This window comes from Halichoerus grypus, chromosome 1, assembly GCF_964656455.1.
Source record: "Halichoerus grypus chromosome 1, mHalGry1.hap1.1, whole genome shotgun sequence".
In the NCBI taxonomy this organism is placed as follows: domain Eukaryota; kingdom Metazoa; phylum Chordata; class Mammalia; order Carnivora; family Phocidae; genus Halichoerus; species Halichoerus grypus.
The window spans coordinates 30,949,372-30,970,922 of record NC_135712.1 but is presented as its reverse complement, the minus strand read 5'-3'; the positions used below and the strand labels follow the sequence as shown (position 1 = coordinate 30,970,922).

Below are 21,551 nucleotides of genomic sequence, written 5' to 3'. Positions count from 1 at the left end.
TTAACCAAATAAAACACAAAGTTGTCTATAGACTGCATTATTTTTTCAAAGTCATAAATTTAAGTGATGCAGCTCTATCCTCTAGTGTGTACTGTACATGTATTAGAAAGATCAAATGAGATATTGCAATAGAGTTTTTGCATTTGGAAGCAGCCCGAGTATGTCCTAATAATAAATTGCCTCTTTAACTATTTGCTAGATATTCTAGAGTTCATTTTGTTTGTTTCCTTGGGGAACTTCACATTATACTCTGACTTAATGAGTTGGAGAGATTAATTATGGTAATTCAGAAAATGCTTTTATAAAAACTGTAATATAAACACAGCTCTTGTGAAACACCTTAATTTCCTTTTGCTTGTTATAATTCTCAGATGGGTCAATTACAATGACAGGTTAAGTTGATTCTACATATAACCTTGATTTCTTTTCTTTTTCTTTTTTTTTTTTTAGCAAGCTTAGTACATCTTTGCTACCTGCATATTGTAATGCCTATTTAGCCTTAAGACTTAAATTTCTTTCTTTGACCCCTTCTTTTTGTCAATAGTAAAAGCCACCTTTCTGCTTTCCTTTTTATTGACTCAGTCCCTGATATTCAAAGAAGACTTTGCCAACACCACTGTTCCTTTGCATCTTCCTATTCCTACACCCCAGCTGCAAACCATCTACCGTGATTGGTTCCAACCAGCACATCCAGCCTAGCTTACAGTACAGAAACTCCCTTCACATTCAGTCTTGTTCTTCATGTCACGAGGAGTAGAGATTTGTGCTTATCACCAAAAAAAATTGCAGTGCAAAATTTAAACATAAAAGTTACACAATTAAAAGTTAATATATGGCACCACAGCCTATTAATTCACATATAGTACAACAGACCAATAAAAACAGACAATAGTATGAACAGATCTAAAAAGAGTGAGCTTGCATAGCAATGCACAAAAGAAATTATATACAGAGGAAAATCCTTTTCTTCCTGGAGGGCGAGTTTGCTTTTCTTTCTTTTTTATATACTCCTGACAAGAAAGAGTTAAGGTGGGTGGTGTAGTTAAGAGAAGAACACAAGTAAAATATCTGTGGGATATGTGTGGCTGTGTGTCTTTACATTGCATTTACAGTTCTTTTAATTGTACATAAATAAAGAAATTGTTCATTGCACTGTTTAGTGTCATCACTTCCATGAGTTCAGACCTGGTGGTCCTTCAGAGCAGCTTTGCATGTCTCCTCTCAGTTACTCTACAAAGAGATGAAAAAATCAGAAATAAGTTTGCGTTGAAATTAAGTAGTCTTTCATCCTGACCAGCACAACAAAAAGCAAGGCGAATAGATAATAAATGAAGAGAACGTCATCAGACAGATTTTGTGAGTGTGTAAAGTTGGGAAATACAGTGATGGGAGGGGAAGAAAGAAACGTAAAATCTGGAGATTTAGAATCCACGTAGAGCTATCTCTGCACATCTCCTGTGAGTTTATCTTTGCTCTAAAATAAAAGTCAAAGCAAAACCCAAGTAGTCACGAATCAAATTAAAAATTATAAACATATCTTAATAATCAGATCAGTAATAGACAACAAGAATGCTAAGTCTAGTCAATAAAGAACTTTACAGTTTGCAAGTACTTTTACTTCTCATTATTTCATGGAATCCCCCAGTCTGTGATGTAAGCGTAATAGTAATGCCATGTTTTAGGTCAGGAAGTAGAGAGATTGGGAAGGTAGTTTACTTGCTCTGGGTTGAGAAGACTGGAACCCAGGGCTGCTCCTTCAGCAGTGCTTTTAACATGAATCCAAAAAAGCAGCTGAAAATATTTGACAAGTATAATTCTGATGTTGGATAGCAGAATTGGTAAATTTCATGAAAAAAAATTAACACAAAGAATTCAGTGCTTCTTCCTGTGACATACTGTGACATGCTATCTTTCTCTGTTGCCTGGTATTTTATTTTTATTGATTAGTTATAGTATGAATGTTGGCTCTTCATTCAAAAAGAAATTTATTTATAAAATATGTTTTTATAATCAAAGATCAGCTTTACAAGGTCAACTGCCTAAATTTAAAAAATAAATAAATAAATGAAGAGCAACTAGGGAATGAGGAATTCCTGAGGTTCTTTAAAAGGCAAAGTGGACTATGTTTAATTAACTTATAAATATTAAGATTAATTGCCTAAATATAGGCAATTTTTGTATAGGGTAAATCAGACTTGAAGTAGAAGAAATATTCACTTAATAGATGGCTGTAAATAGCAGTGGTCTACATTATGACTGAACCTGCTCAAAATCATAATCGATTTTTTTCTCATAGCAAAGAAAGATTTCTACTATTCTGAAATTTGTTTATAGTCCCAATATTATTGATGAGGTTCAGGACATGCTACCCCAAAATATGACACCTTGGCATACTGAATATCGAAAGCTGAAGAAGTCTGAGAAACCAACAGAGGCAGGAAAGTCACTCTGACCTCCCTCCTCCCCACTGGCTCTTCTTTTCTGAAATGGGTCATAAAACTTCCACATGAAAGTTACCCTCCCTCTACCAGAGGAAGGAAGACATTCTTATTCCCAGGGTCAGAGAGTTATGGGACCGAGAAATCTGTGCAAACAAACCTTGTTAAACTAACCTTTATCTTCCTAGTTACTTCTTTACCATTGACTACTCCCCTACCCAAACCTCTCAGTCTCATAAAATCTTCACAAGTTTATGGTTTCTTTGTCTAAAAAATATAAAAGCTTTCTACTCTGGTCACTTCTTTGGGTCTTCATGCTCTTCTGAAATCACCCATGAACATGTAAAAATTCAATAAAATTTGTAGGCTTTTCTCCTGTTAATCTGTCTTTATCAGTTTAACTTTCAGACCCAGGCTGGGACCCTAAGAGGGTCAAGGAAACTTTTTCCTCCCCTACGTTATTAACCCACTCTTTGTTCTCAATCACCAGAGCCTTTTAAGTGTCCTAAAGCACTTACATAATTCACCTGTAAACTGTCCTTGACTATTTGAGCCCATATATCCCATGTCAAGAAGGTCGCTGGCATTGCGCTGGTGACTTCCCCTCAACGCCTCGGCTTTCCTTGGTCCAGTGGATCCTTTAGAAGAAGCTGTTCCTGATGAGCTGTGACCTCCTGGAGATGGGAAACTGGGCTTGCTGTAGGGCACCAATGTCTCCTCTGAAAAAGAAACACAAAGTGCTAAGCTGAAGAGCAACAAGGAGGCAAAACAAACTTTTAATATTAAGTTCACGATGGGCTATTTTACCATTTCACTCTTTTTTTAAAATAAAGACTTCTTATTTATTTATTTGACAGAGAGAGACACAGCAAGAGAGGGAACACAAGCAGGGGGGAGTAGGAGAGGGAGAAGCAGGCTTCCCGCGGAGCAGGGAGCCCGATGCGGGGCTGGATCCCAGGACCCTGGGATCATGACCTGAGCTGAAGGCAGACGCTTAACGATTGAGCCACCTGGGTGTCCCCATTTCACTCTTCAGTAAAATTAAAAATAAGAGGTTTAATAAGCCCAGATATTTAAAAAATTTTAATGTGCAGATAACATTTCTGATAATAGGATCTGAAACAGGATTAAATTAAAAGAAATTTGGGGATAGGGGCCCTGGGTGGCTCAGTCAGTTAAGTGTCTGCCTTCAGCTCAGGTCATGATTCTGGGCTCCTGGAATTGGGTCCTGGGATGGAGCCCTGTGTTGGGCTTCCCTCTCAGCAGGGAGTCTGCTTCTCCCTCTCTCTCTGCTCCTCCCCCCATTCATGCTCTCCTCTCTCTCTCAAATAAATAAATAAAATCTTAAAAAAAATAAATTTGGGGATAAAAATATATTATATATCATTTGCAAAATTTAAATTTATTAATAAAAGGGAGTTGCATACAGTGAACCATATTGTTTAACAAAAGCATTTCTGAGTATAATTTCTGGTGTTCAGTGTGGCTCCAATTAAATTTTGCAATTAAGATTGAAGAAACATGGTTTTTGTTTCACTTTATAGCAACATTTTCTCAATTTGGATAAAGAACTATATTAGTTGAAATAAGCTTCCTAAATTTTTGTTGTTTCTGGGGATAGAAACACATTATTTTAAAGATTGTGTATTTCCTTAACAGAAAAAGAGAAATACACATTTTCATAAATAAATAATAATAAATGAAAACATATTTTATGTATCAATTCTCTACAAATAACACAATGTGTATTAAGTACCTAATATTTTGAAACATTTTTTTCTTTCTTTCCTTCTTTCTTCTTCTTTTTCTCTCTACCTCTTCTTTTTTTTTCCTTCTTTTAGGTATGGCCATTATTATTACTGTGATAACTGTTTCTCTCCTTAGATGGTCTTTATGAAGTCTCAAGGATCACATACTTTTTCTCTCACAGCCTGAATGATGTAAGCTTCCTAAATGTTTCACTAAGTCTAGGTATTAAAATTGACATATTTTGGCTCTTGTATATATTACATTTTCTAAAACCTTAAGCACCAAGTTGTGACATCATATAATTTTTGAAAATGCATGGGTAGTGGACATATCTACAAAAGATTGAGTCCAAATTAAAAAATAAATGTGTAAAGAAACTCTCAAATGTTGTTGTGTGTTTGTTTGTGTGTATGTTTTAATACTCAATGAAAGTGAATCCCAATATGAGAAGAAATGTTCCAGAAAATGTATTTCTATAATAGGTCCCAACAGCCACTACCCCTTCCAAAAAAAATCCAACCACAAATGATGACATTTATTTTGGGACAGTTCCAGGAAGCTTGATTTATAAACAAGAATATTTCCCAATGAAGTGTTAACAATCAACTAAATTCAATCAGTTGGAGAAAGTACAGGCCCAGTTTAACCTTTTCTATCCTGAGATATTTGTGTGCATTTATAAGCAACTTTGTTATTTCAATGAATTCAATGATTTGACTGAAGTGAGTTCTGCTTTCAAAATGACTAGTTACTTCAGTCAAAATGAAACTGGTTGAAGGCAGGGATTAAATTGACATTAAGATGAAATTTAGAGGTCTTAAAAGTATTTCGATATAAACATTAAAAGGCAAAAAATCAAATTGTCTCCTGAACAATACAGGTGAAGCTTGAAGGTCTCTTGAGCTCAAATACCCCTATGCAGAGGTTAACTTGAGGAACAATCCCCACGGGAATCAGCCTTAAGGTGTGTGTTGGTAAATTCTGCTGAGGAATCCCAACTTTTCAGTGACTCAAGGCAAACTTTTTTCAGATGCTCTTAAACAACTGCCACTTCTAAAATACCTGGTAGGAAAACAAAAGGTAAAAGTCCACACTTTCCTGGGACTGTGCAGAACACACCTGGTCCAACACTTTGTTTGTGTAGGGCTTTCCGTATATCTTCTTGGCGTTCTGTGGAGTTTATCCATTCTTGGGTTTGTCGCTGCCACTCTAGGGACGTTCTAGCTGGACAATCCAATGAGCTCTTTGTGTCTTCTAAGTTGGATGCTGGTGGTGTCTCCAGAGAGCTTCCTTTTCTCTCTGTTGAGTTTTCCACGTTACCAGCATGCTGGCTCGGGCCTATTTGCTGCCTTAAACCCTGACCTGGAGGGGGATCTGGTGGTGGTGGAAGATCTAAAAATTGTGAATAATGTTTAGAATGGACTAAAATTTAATGAAAAAATACAGGTTTTAATTCAAGATGAAGAAAAAAACCCGTGCCATCTTAAAAGTCTCACTCATGCAAAACAAATTTGGGGGGAGGAGGCGGGGGGCAAAGGTCAGTTATTTCTATCTAAAATGCCTATTATTGATCTCTTTGCTATATTTGGATCACAGTGTCTTTGAAACAAAATCGACTGATTTCAACTATTATATGTGGACAGTGTTTTCAATTGCACATTGAGGCTAACGTTCAAGGTATAAAAGGCAATTTATGTGTTCTCCACATTTTCTCCATTGTCCACCCCCACCTCCTCAAAGTAGACATATCGTGACACAAAATGACTAGACACTCTAGCAGCTGTGTTAATGAAAGGCCCCGAGAAGAATAAAGGTTATCCTGCCAATCTCCATCGGAAATGTTGCCCTCAGGAAAATTAAGAACTATATGCCATATTATATGCAACATATGACTGCCTTTACCCATGTATGTGGTACATTTAGCAACAGTCAAAGGGTTAAGCTAACATTTATTAAATGCAATTAACATTCTGCCTGACAACCAATTCTGGCTGTTCGTTTCATGAGTTAGCTAATGAGTTACAACTAATACATTATAATCTTCCAGCATATTAATTTTAATAAGTAATAACCAATGTTCAGAGTACAGAGAGAATATGCTTCATGGTGCTAGAATAGACAAGTCATCATAAAAATTTGAGATGTAGTAGAATAGATAACTTTGCAAAAAAGCTCTTTAAATTAAATATAAGACATGAAAAAATCAAAAGTTCGAACGTGCAGCTAATTTTTCATTTTCCTTTCATTAGCTGTTTGGATCATGACACCTTTATATTTTGATTGTCTTCAACTGTGATCTTAATCTCTTCTTTCATCTTTCTTTAAGTAGTGTACTAGTCCTATTATGTGATTTATATCATTATACTAGTTCTAAAATTACTTTGTTGAAGATTTTGAAATCTCCTGAACATTCTAAACACTACTACCTTCTAATTTTTCTGGCATACTATTGCAAACTTCTCTGTTCATCCTTAGAATATCAGTGATTACATTAATTGCTCATAAAATCAAATATCATATGCACTACAAATTTATATTATTAATAGGGGCTGTTGCATATAATATTAGTCCATTATTTCCCATATCATTGTTGTATTTGTGCTCTTATTTCTAATAATACTATTTGTGAAATTTAAAAGGAAAAAGCACAAATCTCTTGTGAACAAAAGATAGCTTCCTCAAGGAAGGCTAAGTTGTTCTTTTTAAAGACTTTAAGAAGCTTTATACTCTCTCTTAATGAGAAAAATGATATCGTCCTCCATTGAATTGACAATAATACTCTCCTCTGCATCTGCTTTGGGAGTTCCCATGTTGAAGCAGAATTCCTAGTTCTTATGTATGTCCTCTTGTTAGATTATGAATTACTAATTATTGAAGGGAACAGCATTTCCATCTGGGAGAATAAAGTTGCATTTGGAACATTTCTTCCAAAATGAAGAGCTAATCCACTATTGTGATATCTGTTTGTAGAATAATCCACCAATGAGTTTAGTGTTTCCTTTTATTCAATACTGACTTCCTTTAGTATGTATTATTATAAATGTAAAGTAATTATTTCATTTGCGTGTTTGGACTTAAGACTGCCAGTTGTGGGGAGGAGCAGGAATTATTATATTTGCTTTCAAAATAACATATCTGGTCATTGATTTTTATTCTCCATCAAAGCAGCTTCATTTTTAAAATGGCCAAAATGGCATCTGCTTATGCTAGCCAAAATTCTGATTACTATTTAATTTAACCTGAAATTATATGGCTACATAATTAAGTAATATACTTGGAGTTTTTATATTCTAAGAAGAAAGAACATGGCATGCACATTGAAATAAACAAATTGGGAAAAAGATGGATTAAGACTGACTGCAGCAAAAATAAAAGTATGTAATCAAATATGTTTACTTAAATTTATTATTCATTTCCATGTTAATTCATTTCAAATAAATCAATTCACTAAAGAGTCTCTTACTGGCCTACTGAGGATTTCTTATTGTCAGGCACACAACAGTCCAATGAAATATGTGCCATTATTATCCTCTTTTTCAGGTTAAAAAAAAAAAGGCAAAAAGAAATCAAATATCTACAGCTGGGATCTCCCCTTCTGTGAGCTCCAGACTCACGTGACTAAATCCATACTGAGGAGTTCAACTTAGATGTTTAGAAAGTATCTAAAATTTCACATATCAAAACTGAGTTCTGGACCTTCCTGTACAAGATATGCTTCTTCTGTAGTGTTCATCATCTCAATTAGCAGCAATTGCATTCTACAAGTTGACCAAGACTTTGGAGTAATCTTTGACTTCCTTGCCTTACAGCCTGTGTTAATTTCATGAACAAATCTTGTGGGCTCTGCCAAGCTATAGCCAGAATTCAATCTTTCTCATTGCTTCCACTGATTCTAACCTCGGGAGGAACCTCTAACATCTCTTCCCTATATGACTTCTACAACCTCTTATGCGGTTTCTGTGCTTCCGCACAGAAGCACATTTAGTCTATCTTGACATAACAGCTAGAGTGTTTTTTCTAAAAATAGAAGCATAAGTAAGATCATGTTACTCCTTCGCCTTAAACACACACACACACACACACACACACACAAACACCTGTTCGATGGTTTCCCATTCAAAGTAAGAGCCAATGTCCTTACAGAAGCTTAAGATCCTACAAACACTGGCCCTCACTGACTTGTCTAACTTCATATTCTATTTTGTTGCTCTCTCTGCCTCAGTCACACTGCTTCTCTTACTTTTCAGCAAATAAGCTTCAGGCTTCCACTTGCTGTCCTCATGCCCTGGAATGACCTTTCCTTGATATCAGCATTGCTCTTTTCCTTTTAATCTTCCAGTCTTCTCTACTGTCATCTACTTGGTCAAGCTTTCCCTGAGACTTTATTTAAAAAAGACCTCCCCCCCTTTATCCCCGGTATTTCTCGACTTCCTTCCTATGTTTTTTTCTCCATGACACTTACCACCGTCTTATATACTTTTATTTTCCCTTATATAATTATGTTGTTCTTTATCTTCCCTCAATAGAATGTAAGCTCCAAAAAGCAGGGAATTTTGCCTGTTGGTTTCCAGCCTATCATTTGGCACGGGAATGAACAGATTAATGAATAAAGGAATTTGCTTAATGGTACAGGCTAGTTTGTAGCAGAGCTAGTTTGTGGCCAAGCTAATTTGTGGAAGAGGAAAGAGTCCCTTCTCTAATCAGGACATTAGGAATGAGGGGAGAACAGACTGGAAGGCAATGATCTCAGGAAAAAAGGTTGATGGACAGAAAACTACTTTCTCTGCTTTCTTTCTTCAGCATTTGTCAATATATTTGTTTTAAAGGGTATTCTTTAGCTTATGCAAATGGAATAGAAGATTTCAATTGAGCAATGCCTGCTTAGAAGAGTCTTTATTCAAGGGAGAAGAAGAATCCTCGATGTGTGTGTTGGGGTTTGCCTTGCCTTTGAGACAGAGACTGATGTTTTTCACCATTCCCAGTTCCTCTTACTAGACACAAGAAAATATTATTTTCCCACTCTAGTCAGGAGTCTGATGTCATGTGCCAGTGCTCTTGTCAAGGAAATGAGAAGTGACATATGCCACTTGCAGGCCTGACCATAGAACCTCCCAAGTGATCACCCAGATTTTGTCTTCCCCTCACTCAGAAGCCATAAATGTCTCACTTTAAAAATAATGGTATCCCAGTATTGGAGAAGCATACATCCTTACATTACTACTTAGAGGAGAGCGACCTGACCTTTATAAATTACTGTGTCCATGAGAAACAAACTTGCTGTACTAAGCGACTGTTTGGTATAGCAGCTGCCAGTAATTAGCCTGATTAATTTACTCACCAAATATAATTCTAAAATGTATAAAGCAAAAGTTTTAGTATAAAAATGTCTATACACTAAGTGCTACTAAACAGCAGCCTTCCCTAGAAGCACAGTTTGATTTTACATACAAATATTATAAAATTAATACTGATGCATGGATTCATACCATATAAATCTATGGCACATACATTTACTATAAAATAACAACATCCTTAAAGATAATCTATAGAGTGCCATCCATAATAAATGTCCTCCTGTCATAACTAGAACATCGTTGAATCATAAACTTGGGAAGACAAGGGAGCCAAAATTTCCCTTGCAATATCACTACTTCCAAAGTATATCTACAAACAACACATAATCCATAACCCCCTTTTGAAATGCTGGCAACTTTAAGAGTTAGGGACCTGTTTCTTGTTTAGAAAGATAAGCAATAAATTGATCATGCTTTAAAGTAGGAGGCAGCTTGCTTTAACCAGACTTTCTGAAAAACCTTGCAAGAAAAGTATTTTAGGAAGAAAAGGAGCGCTCTCCATTTTGTTTGTTTATATTTTTTATCTTCCACATATTCTGGAAATAATCTTCAAACATTTCAGAAAAAAATTTTTTTTCTCTTTCCACATTTGATAGCAGGAAAACTATAAAAAATTGTTAATTCTGAGTTTTATGACTACCATATCAATGGGGGTGGTCCTTTTTATCTAGAGGGAATAAGATCAACACTACTGACTGTTTTAAGTGCTCAACTAATCTTCAGATCATCTGAGGCAGAAAGGCAGTGGTGAGAATTTTTGTTCACCACAGGATATTCGTTTATAAAGGAATCAAAATCTTGAGTGCACCCTTACCCTCAAATTCCACAGAAACACTTCCCAATGAAAACAAGGTAACAGGAAAGATAAGTAAACCTGAAAGCTTTTAGAACAAGTTATGGTTGACTTTTAAAGTTGGCCCTGAATTACAAAATGACAAACGAAAGCGCAAAGATGGCAGCCAGCTACAGACCCTTCCCCCCAAACCAATAAAGCGTTAAGTACTTTCCCAACTAAGCCTCATTCTGTCCTATAATGGTAAGTCTAAGAGACTGAAATGAATGCTATGGACTCCGTCATAGCTTCTCAATGCTGACTGCACATTAGATTCATTCATGGAGCTTTAAAAATACCCATAATTGGTTTTCACCCAGAACAATTAAATCACAATCCCCAGGGTATAATTTAAGAGCTCCCTAGATGGTTCTAATGTGCGGCTTGGCTAAGTTCATCCTTTTGGTGTTTAGTAGAACTACCTCAGGATAAAGTTTGTGTGCCTGTAGGGGATAGCGCTGAGAAGGGGGAAGAAATTTACCTTTGGGTCGGGCATTATACTAGGCTATTGACATCAATCATCTTAAATATTCCTTAGAATAAAACGTCAGGATAAATATTTGTATTCCTATTTTTAAATGTCTGAGAATTAAGTTGAACATGTGGGAAATAGATCCTGCTTTATAGAGATGAACTACTCTTTAGTGAACAAGGACATCTCCAGGAGTATTGTGCTTCCTGAAACCAGCAAATACTCAAAGACTGAATGCTATACATAAATAAAAGAATTGAAATAGATCAGCAAACTATGGTCCATGGGCCAAATTCAGCCACTGCCTGTTTATCAATAAGGTTTTGGAAATCACTCACACTCAATTCATTTTTTTTTTTTTCTATAACTACACTTGTACTACAATGGCAGTGTTGAGTATTTGTGACAGAGACTGTATGGCCAGGTAAAGCCAAAAATATTTACTATCTGGACTTTTACAGAAAAGTTTGCTGACCCATCTACCAGGGCTTTTAGCCCTGAAATTTATAAAACTAAAAAAATTGTTTAATTACAAAGCACTTCATGGTTTTTTCAAAAGTGAAATACCATCTAAGTTCTCTTAATCTGATGTCAGAAATGTCCCAAGTTTAAAACAGAAATGCACGGGAAGTGCATGTGCTACCTACGCTTTCTTTCCTAACCTCAAAGGGGAATGTTCATTAAAAAGCATTAATGGAAAATGCCAGAATGGCAGCAAGATCAACATTGAAAAGTGGTATGGCACACATTTCTTGGGGCTTGTAATACAGAAATAATTCCAGATTGTTAGAAAAGAGGGTGTTTTATTTGAACAAGACCATATTGTTAGGCTTTCTGCCTTGTTATATAATGAGGCAATGCCTAATCTACCATAGCTACTTTAATCTAAGTTAATGATTTGCACAGAGTGCATCTCTTCAGTGAGGAGACAAGAGAGAAGGAAACAAACCTACCATCTGTCATTCCTTCCCTTCGATGAGGCAATGCTGGTTGTTGGTCCATTCGCCCTCCCTTGTGTTTTTTAGTGGGCCGAGGCCTCTGACTTTGACTCAGGGCTGCACTGGTATTACTGTCAGTAGAAAATGGGCTGGTTGGCCGAGGTCTTTGAGAGGAGGTAAAAGCTTTGCCTAAAAAGAAAACAAAGGGAATGGGGTATAGAGAAGGTCATAAGGCAGTGATTCTGCCTGTTTTGTATTTCTATTCTACTTAGCCTAACCTGTAAGCTTGCCTAGAGATGCCATTTGAAGATATCAAATACTGGTGCATCTCCATAAAAAAATATGCCTTGTTGCATTTATTTTACCCAATTTTTAGTAACCAACACACTGCCCACTGAAAAAATTCAAGCAAATGGATATAAAACAAATCCACCAACCCAAAACTTGGTATTACTTGATTATATTTTTATTTAACCTTGATGATCTTAGTGATATTTTCATGGATATATGCAAATTCACACTGCTTTTACTTCTTAAAATTAAAGAAGTTACTTCTGAACTGAATTATGTACTTCTTATTTGCTTAACCAAATTTTATCCATGGAATCTTACAAACTCACTTTGAGCACAGAAAAAGGTCCTGAAGTAATTGCATTTGACAAATCTACATGAAAGATCTGCTCAGAGACATATATTAAACTGACCTTACCAATCCATACAAATGCACGATGAATTTTACCTCTTTTACAGAAACTCAATAACATTAGTGTATAGTATAGGATAGATAGCAGGTTAAATTCACCTTGCATATCCAAAGTGCAATAGGTATTTTCTGATGACTATTATTGTATCTGAGCAGACTCCAAATTCTCATTGAAAAATGAAGTTGTGTTACGTCCTTTTCTTGAGGTTTAGTACATATGCAGGGAAATTTATTTTGTGAAAAGGGTAGCTAATAAATGTTCAACATCTTGTGATTTTAATAGAATGTTTATTATGGTAAGGGAGGGTTATTTTATGTGCATGTATTTATTCTCTTGTGCATGCTTTCATTTCATACAAAATTATTGTATGTAGTTACATTTTCTTAAGTCAATATGACACGACATTGCTTAATGCTTTATTAGCTATTAGCATACATGTAAGAAATGCACTTACGCCTTCTAATTTATTAGTTTCCTTGCACTTTCTTACTGCTGTGCTTAGAGCTATACCACAAAAAGCAAGAAAATTCAAATAACCGTTATATTACAACATATTTTAGTTCGGATGCTATATGAAAAATAAACCTCTGCAATGCTTGGAAACATTTTTTTATACGCTTGAAGATTCCTAATGTGTACTCAAAAGAAATACTGATAGTATAATTCAAAGAAAATTTCCAAGACTCCTTTTTATCACCCGAGAGTTTAGTGAAGGGTCAAAATCATTTTTCTTCAGTTTACTAGTTTAATACTATTAAGATTTCAAAAATGCGTTAAAGGCTTCATTAGTTTGTTTTGTAAGGTAGCTCCATTTAGTTCATATATTAGAACCTTCTTATAAGTTCATTTAAGAAGTACAGTCATATAATAGCATGGATCATGCCAAAGTTATTTTGTTTCAGTCAAACAACAAACACAAATTACTGATCTATTATTAGAATGTATCTCACATTTCTTTTGGGGAAAAGAATCTGATACATGAAAAGTTATATAATTGGTATTCAATTGTTCTCAGAAACCCAAATTAGAATATGGCAAGAGCAATACACATGTAGTCATCATTTTATTCAAGTTGCAAATGCAGTGGGTGTATCTTTAATTAGCATCCTTTAAAACAGATAATAAATTATTGGGTTAAAATTTTAACAGCCAAACAATTAATAAGACCATCAGCCATTTGAACTGTTAGACTGACAGCCTTAGACCCATTCACCCCATGCTGAGAAAGCCTTCCCAGAAAATGCATTTGCAGAAAGAAATGGGGCAAAGGAAAGTAATGGCGATAAAAGTCGAATAATTTTAATAACTGAGCACATGATCGATTGTGTGAGAATTTTGCAACATGTGAGTTATTGAAAATTTAATGACAATCTCAGTTGCAGCTTGGTTGTAATATAAAAAAGAAGCATTTTTCCAATTAATCAGCAGAGCCATGAAGGGAAAGGGAAAGAACGGATAGAAGGTAGTGAGTAGGAGCCTATTCTTGGCTCTGCAAAAGTAGCATCAGAAGAAAGTTCTGGTAATTGAGGATCGCAACTGTGGTCATGCATATCACAGAAAGCCCTGCAGTCAGACTCACTGAGGAGAAAGAACAGGAGAAAAATATTTCAGTGTCTAAAGGACAAGATTCTCTCATGCAAAGATGCAAAGAGTGTGGGACTCAGGGTCTACCAACCTGTTCTTGTAAGGCTGGTTCCATGCAGCCTAAAACCAGCTTTATCTGCTGCTGCCACCAGTGCGTGCGCAAAGCTGCCGCTGGCCAAAATGGAGCCATCGGAGGAGCTACCTACGCTAGATCTATGACTAGAAAAGTTACGATCCTCATCAGATGCAGAGCCCCATCCATTTACCATTGAACCTAAAAACAAATGTAGTTGTCTAGTGAGTGGTATATATTGGACAGCCCATCTCCTTGCACACACTCTACTAAGGAATAAGTAGGCTGCCTCAACTCCTCACTCCTCCTTGAGGCAAATCTGGTTTCATCCTGACTTCTGCAGCCACATGCAAGCATCCTCCATGGTTGAAACATTCCTAGTGCAGAAGAATGAATCTCCTTTAAAACCTGTACCTGTTTGCGACACATAAACAAAACATGTTTCGTATGGTTCCAGTCTGACATTGTTTAAATTATCACGTAATCATTTTCTGAAAGAGAATTGCTATGTATATTTTAAGCCCTACAATTCAGAGAAGAACACTTCTATTGAAATAAATCGTAGTGTATTTAAAGTAGACTTATCAAGGACTCCAATGAAGGAAGAGGGTGAACATATATTTTGAATTTAATGCAGACTCAAACGATGATTTCCATTCAACATACACTGGTATACTGTGGAAGTGCTAGAATCATTTCAAGATTTTAAAATACAAATTGAAATAATCAGGAACTATAACAACAAACACTATAAACAAAAAAGGTATAAATAGTGTCAGAGCATATAGACTTAGAACAAAAGAAAAAATGTATCTTTAAAAATTTCTATTAATTTCAAAGCTCAGGATGCTTTCTTTGCTTTTTAATTGTTTTAAGAACTCCAGGTTTCTCTTTACTATGAGTCTTTGTTTTAGAAAATTAACCATTATGAAGGATATAACTGGCATTAATACGGATTTTTCTGCAAAACGCAATATGGCAATAGAGGAAAAGAACTGCACTTTCATGTGCCAAGAACTGCAAAATATGACTATATTGAGAAATAACTTGTATTCTTAATTTTTCAGCAAGTCATTTACAAGTTTAGATTTTTTTCTTAGACCAAGGCACATGGAAACCTTAATCTATTACTTAATACAATTAATATTACAATATTTATTAAGTTGTGTACCATTAATTTATGGCACAATAAAGTGCCAAGTGTCGCTTAGCCTAACTTTTTAAAAAAGAGAGCCAAAAAAATATTTATAAGAAGCTCATTTATGCTTTCTACATTAACCAATTACACATTCACAAAAAAAGAGATTAAAATCAAGTGCCGTAGATTCTCCCCGCCCCCCCCCCTTTTCTCCAGTGTTTAAGAGACAACAGTATAGTTAGGAGTCTTGCTGTGATGCAGTATTTGTATTTTTAGTCCAGGTGCCAGGATACAATCACACGGGTTCATGCACTTTCAAGAGAGAGAAAACAGAAACCAGAGGGGTTAGAAGAACCTGAGAAGTTAAAAGGGTGTTAAGTGTAGCAGAGAAAGATAGAGTTTTGATTCTATTTGCCAAAAGCACAGAGATATACTTTTTACTTTCCAAACAAATTCCCCTGACACAGGCCACTGCAAGGAAGATAACAGCAGCAACTGAGCCTCCTCTGATAGAACCATTTCTGAGTTAATAATCACAAGTCAAGCACCAACAGCCCAAAACGAAAGGAGAAATGATGCAATGGGCTTTGCAATATAATGTTACAGCAGATAAGAAAAAAATCAAAGTGATTCAGTCAGTGATCACCGGAGAGTATGAAACCCTAGAACTGAGGATATTTTTGAAATTCGTGAAAGCTCCGTCCTGGTCTCTTCTATGCACCGTTTTCTGTATTTCTAAAAGTCTGCAGAGCATCTGCAACTAAATCCGTGTCAGCTCTCTGAAACTCCCTCTCCAAACAAGCATCTCTTTTTTCTCCGTCTCCAAGTTCATTCTTAGGCGCCTCCTGATTTCCTTCTGGTCCCTTCTATCTTCCTCATTGTCATCTGCATTATTTTTCTCATTTATCATGTAATTTTGTTCCTCCATTCAAAACCTTACCCAGTTTGCTAATGCCACATCTAGATCCCAAGTTAAGACTTTGAGATCCTTCAGGATCTGGCCCCGCCTACCTTTCCAGCCCTCCACCCTCTTAACAGCCTGTGTATTTCCACTGCCTGACCTACATACATAGCATTACTTCTGGTTCCTTCGACACACCTCTGGATTGTCACTAACTCTACTGACCACCGCCAAACTTGAAAGTCCCAATCAATATCCCTTTTATCACCTTGGTTCCACCTCACCTTTAACCCTGTCTTAGGAGGAATCAATTTCTCTACTTCCTGTGTTTTTCAAATAGTATGCATATAGTAGCATATCTGGCCTCTACAAACTACAGTTCCTTGCATATAAATGGCTCTTCTTCTAGATAGTGGAACTCTGGAAATTAGGGACTCTTACTCATTTTCATATTTCTTCTATGGGGGCTTTGCCCAGGAGAAATTCAACAAACATCGAGCATATGGAATTAAATGTCTTCAATGTTCTCATTATTTGCCATAAATCCTACATGTAATTCTATCCCATGTGCCATTTCCTAGCAATGAACTTATTTTATTTACAGAAAAAAATATACTCATAAGAACTTGTAGAAAATGTATTAAGTAAGGAATATAATGTCAGTCAACTCTTGATAACTTGGACAATAGGAAAAGAAGTGAGTTATTACCCGAAAGGGAAAACTAAAAAATTAATTAATATACATATCTTAGCTATGCTTTGATATGCTTGAATATTGACATTTATCAATATCTTATTTAAAGTAAGATAATAATGTTATATGAAGTGGCGATTTGCTTTTTTTTCCTGCATTGTCCATCCACACTCAACCACCTATTTTAATGTACTTAGCCCATTTTTGTTTGTTTTAATTCTACTTTCTCCACTATAACCAGCCAAGAAATAACTGGATTTTCTTTCTTTCATTTTTTTTTCCTGTTCAAGTTGGCTTGCTGTGTGGTTTGAGCTTCAGGATTTATCATTTTGACAAATAGTCTCTGAACCTGAAAAAGTAGGAAAAGTCCTACACCACAGCAGTGTCACTAAAGAAATGGCACTCAGTGACATCTCTTAGCAGAGTTAGCTTGACTTTTTCAAAAACACCCTATTCATCTCCTGCGGTAGTGAATCCTTCATATGCAGATTTCAAGCCTACAAGTTTGCCAGTCCCTGAACACGTCAGCTACTTTGGTGCCTTTGCTCTGAGTTTATCTTGATTGTTAATGCTCCTTGCCATGCCCTCAGAAATCTCAGTTATTCATGAAATTTTCTTTGGTGCTTTCTTTTTCCTTTCCATGGGAAGAGAGAGTAGCATGGAAGACAGGACTTCAAGTAGGTTTTGGTCAATAAAGAAAGAACACCAGCTCTGTTTTCTTTGCTACTCTATGTAAGAGCTAAGAAACTAGATAGACGACTTCAAAGTTGAAGAGACACATGCCATACAGGTTTGGCCTTGGTGAGCAACAGAAAGCCTCATAACCCAAGCTAAAGAGGGGCAAGCGACCTCAGGTTAGTACAGTTGAGATCACCTTCAAAATGGAGGGCAAGAAGGAAACAAACAAAAAGAAGGCAATAAATTTTCTTTCCTCTTTGTCCCTCACTCTTTATCTTTGATAGCCCCTTGTCTCTATTTAAGTATGATCTATGGAATGGGTATATTTGTGGGGAATATTTTAAAACAAAATTTGCAATACACCATGAAGAAAAAAATATATGACGTATATTAAATTTCTTCCATGTTGTGTAATTATTACATTTATTTGGCAATCACTGATTTCACCTCTCTGTGGTTACCGTTCTTGCTCTTTTTTTAGATTTAAGCATCAAGAATGATCTGAACATTTGGATAAACCATCACAAAAAAAGAAGACAATGATAGGAAGGAAAGAAACACATTGATTCATGAATTAAAAAGTAAGCAAGTTTGGGGATAACTGGTTTTCTTTCATAAATGTAAATACAAACATAAACATTAAAATGAACACTCATTCACCAAGTGAATGAGTTCAGGTAGAGATTCTTTACAAGTTATAAGCAATCCATACCAATTTGACATGTTATAGCCCCAAACATCATCAATACGTATTTAAACATTTAATGAAAAATGAATTTATGTCACATAGCCAAATTTATTTGTGTTTACATTTTCAATCTTTGGAAATTTCTCAGGTTTAAAGTTGCTGAAAGGCCAAAAAATCTCAAATTTATTCAAGCTGTTAAAGAAGAACTGCATATAGCACATTAAGTTGTTGCTCAAATGTTACTGAGCAGTAAAATACTATGATAAAGTGGCATCTTGCTGTGTCTCTATTACATCTTCAGCACTAAAATTAATTTATGATCAGTCATCAATTCATTTACATGTCGCTTTATGCTAAATCCTTCCTTGCTGATAAATGCTTATCCTTAGATCCATTAAGCTAGAGTAAAGTCTGTGCTTTATAATATGACCCTGCTAATTGTTGCATTACCATTTTTATGAGATACAAAAACTGGCTGTCCCCCATTTTTTCAGCCAATATTTAATCCAGGAACTCTTCCTATTAAGTGCAATCAGTCTAAATATCTGTTAAATAAAATCTTCAGCTATAAATGTCTTTGGACAAATCAATCCAGATATTGACCTCTGCTTAAATGTAGAAAAACATGTCTAATCTTTAGAAATCCTTCTTTCACTCAAACATATTGAATATGCAACAATTCCACCTACATTCCTCAGAGGAAAAGAATGTGTAATATATATGGAAAGCAAAATAAGTCATTACAAAATTTCTTCCTCGGGACATATGGCACCTGTTAACTTGTCCCACTCAGATAAAATTTGAATATATGATATTCCCCTTTTATCTGTTAAATTCTGAAGTATATGTTTAATTTCTTTTTAAATACATCACAGCTGTTGAAGTAGTCTAAGAAAGTGATTTAATTATTTGTAGCCTTATCTCTGAAATTCCCCTAATTCTAAAATATTTTCCTTGAGTGCAACAAAAGTAAGGCATCAGGTCACACTTTCTCAAGTGGCCAATTCTCTAAAAGCTGTGTGGTCGAGGAAGGTGGTGAGGCTGCCAGGTTTTACTGTTTGCAAAGCGATCTGGTTGGGGAGTTCCAGTAAAAACCTCCAAGGACATAAAATACAGAAAATATAAAGCCACGATTTCCTTTCAGCCGTAGTATTTATGTGGGGTCCAGCAGTTAAGGAAACTTTTATTCGTTTAACTTCATGGCACTCACTCTCCGTTGTACTTTCTGTGATCAGTGGAGCAGTTAGAATCTTGGCGCCAGGTACAGGACATTTTCCTTCTGTCTTCTCTCACATTGCCTTCTGTTTCTTTTTTCCTGTGGTGGAGTCATTAAATTCAGGAAACTCTTACCCTGGACTCCCATCATGGAAGATATAGAAAGAAGTATTAACTCCTTTCCCTGTCCTGTTACCCCAAAATGGTGGATTTGGCATTAAGGAGGAAATATGGCAAGCATATTCCTGAAGACTGCAACAACTCTGGATGTTTACTTTCTAGCCCCAAACACAGTGTGATGTGCTATAATCAAGATAGTTTTATACTTTATTATAACCAAATAGGTTAAAATTATAGTATAAATTAAATTATAAAGGAGATTTCCTATAAAAAGTGCTGATACAGTTGATTTTTGTTAGCATGAGTCACTATAACTGAATATAGAACTAAATATAAGAAAATAAATAATAAAAGTTACATCTAAAAATTAAGATATTTTAAATCTTGATTAAATGTATAGGGGGTAAGGACTAATGTTTCCAGAGATAAAATTATATTTTGTATTTGTATGTATATATATATATACATATATATATTTATTTATTTATTCATATATGTACAAACACACACACACATGCATACACACAGAAAGGAAGAGAGACAGAGAGATAGAGACAGAGACAGAGATCCATATGTTAAGTAATAGACCAGGAAATCATTTTCTTCTTAAATACGTTAAATTCAGAGATTAAAAAAAAAAAAAAGTTGGGCATATCCAGAGAAGGGATCATGGTAATTTACCTTAAGAGTTAGAACAAATTTTGAAAATTCTTCTGCCACTTATCAGGTGGGTAACCTTAAAAATACTTTGAACCCCTCTATGGCCCAATTTCCTTATCTATAAAATGAGAATAAAAATAGGGTTGTGACAGGGACGCCTGTGTGGCTCAGTCATTAAGCGTTAGGCCTTCGGCTCAGGTCATGATCTCAGGGTCCTGGGATCCAGCCCCGCATCGGGCTCCCTGCTCAGCGGGAAGCCTGCTTCGCCCTCTCCCACTCCCCCTGCTTGTGTTTCCTCTCTCGCTCTCTCTCTCTCTCTGTCGAATAAATAAATAAAATCTTAAAAAAAAATAAGGTTGTGACAGTTAAGTGAATTAATATATGTTAAAACTTTAGGACAAGGATCTGCAAACTTTTCTTTAAAGTGCCAGATACCCTATATTTGAGACTTTGCTGTCTCTTTTTTGTTTTTGTTTGTTTCATGTTTTCTTAGAATCCTTTAAAAATGTAAGAAACATTCTTAGCTCACAGAGCCACTACAGAAAAACAGGCCACTGCTTAGGAGAGTGTCTTGTACCTACTAAGGGCTATCTATATATGTGCAAGCTAGTATTCTTGTTGTTGTTGTTGTTGTTGATAACATTATTATTATCACTATCATTATTATTATTATATCTAAAATCCTAGTCAACAGATTGGAAGGAATAGACATCTGATAAATGTTTGTTGTGGGGATAAATATAATATAGCAGGTTTGCAAATACATTTTCCATATTACTGAGTTTTGGAAACCAAATGTTGATTTCTCCCTAAAATCCATGTATTGAAGTCCTAATCCCTAATGTATAGGAGATGGGGCGTTTGGGAGATAATTAGGTTTAGATGAGGCCATGAATGTGGGTTCATCACGATGGGATCAGTGACCTTATAAAAAGAGACTAGGGGCCCCTGGGTGGCTCAGTCATTTAAGCATCTGCCCGTGGCTCAGGTCATGATCCCAGGGTTCTGGAATCAAGCCCCACGTGGGGCTCTCTGCTCATTGGGCAGCATGCGTCTCCCTTTCCCTCTGCTGATCCCCCTGTTTGTGCTCTCTGACTTTCTCACTCTGTCTCTGTCAAATAAATAAATAAAATCTTAAAAAAGAGAGAGAGAGAGAGACCAGAGAGCTTGCTGTCTCTCTCTGCCATGTGAGAACACAGCACAAAGACTGCTGCCTGCTAGCTAGAAAGAGGAACTCACCAGGAACCAGATCTCAGGCACCTTGATCTTGGACTTCCCAGCCTCCAGAACGGTGAGAAATAAATGCTTGTTGT

At 35.9% G+C, this 21,551-nt stretch overlaps 1 protein-coding gene across 18 annotated transcripts in view; it reads right to left on the bottom strand.

Annotated features, from left to right (window-relative positions):
- Positions 1-420: 420 nt before the first annotated feature.
- ROBO2 (roundabout guidance receptor 2) overlaps positions 421-21,551 on the bottom strand; it is a 1,625,448-nt gene continuing 1,604,317 nt past the window's right edge. For 11 of the 18 annotated variants that reach the window (XM_078058803.1, XM_078058842.1, XM_078058774.1 and 8 more), the window contains 4 exons: positions 11,799-11,972; positions 5,307-5,579; positions 2,957-3,157; positions 421-1,230 (listed from right to left, as the gene is read on the bottom strand). In XM_078058803.1, coding sequence (XP_077914929.1) covers positions 1,229-1,230; positions 2,957-3,157; positions 5,307-5,579; positions 11,799-11,972 — 650 coding nt within the window. In that variant the 3' untranslated portion in view covers positions 421-1,228. The remainder of the gene's footprint in view (positions 1,231-2,956; positions 3,158-5,306; positions 5,580-11,798; positions 11,973-21,551) is intronic. The other 7 variants (XM_078059066.1, XM_078059028.1, XM_078059146.1 and 4 more) reach the window with 2 other exon arrangements.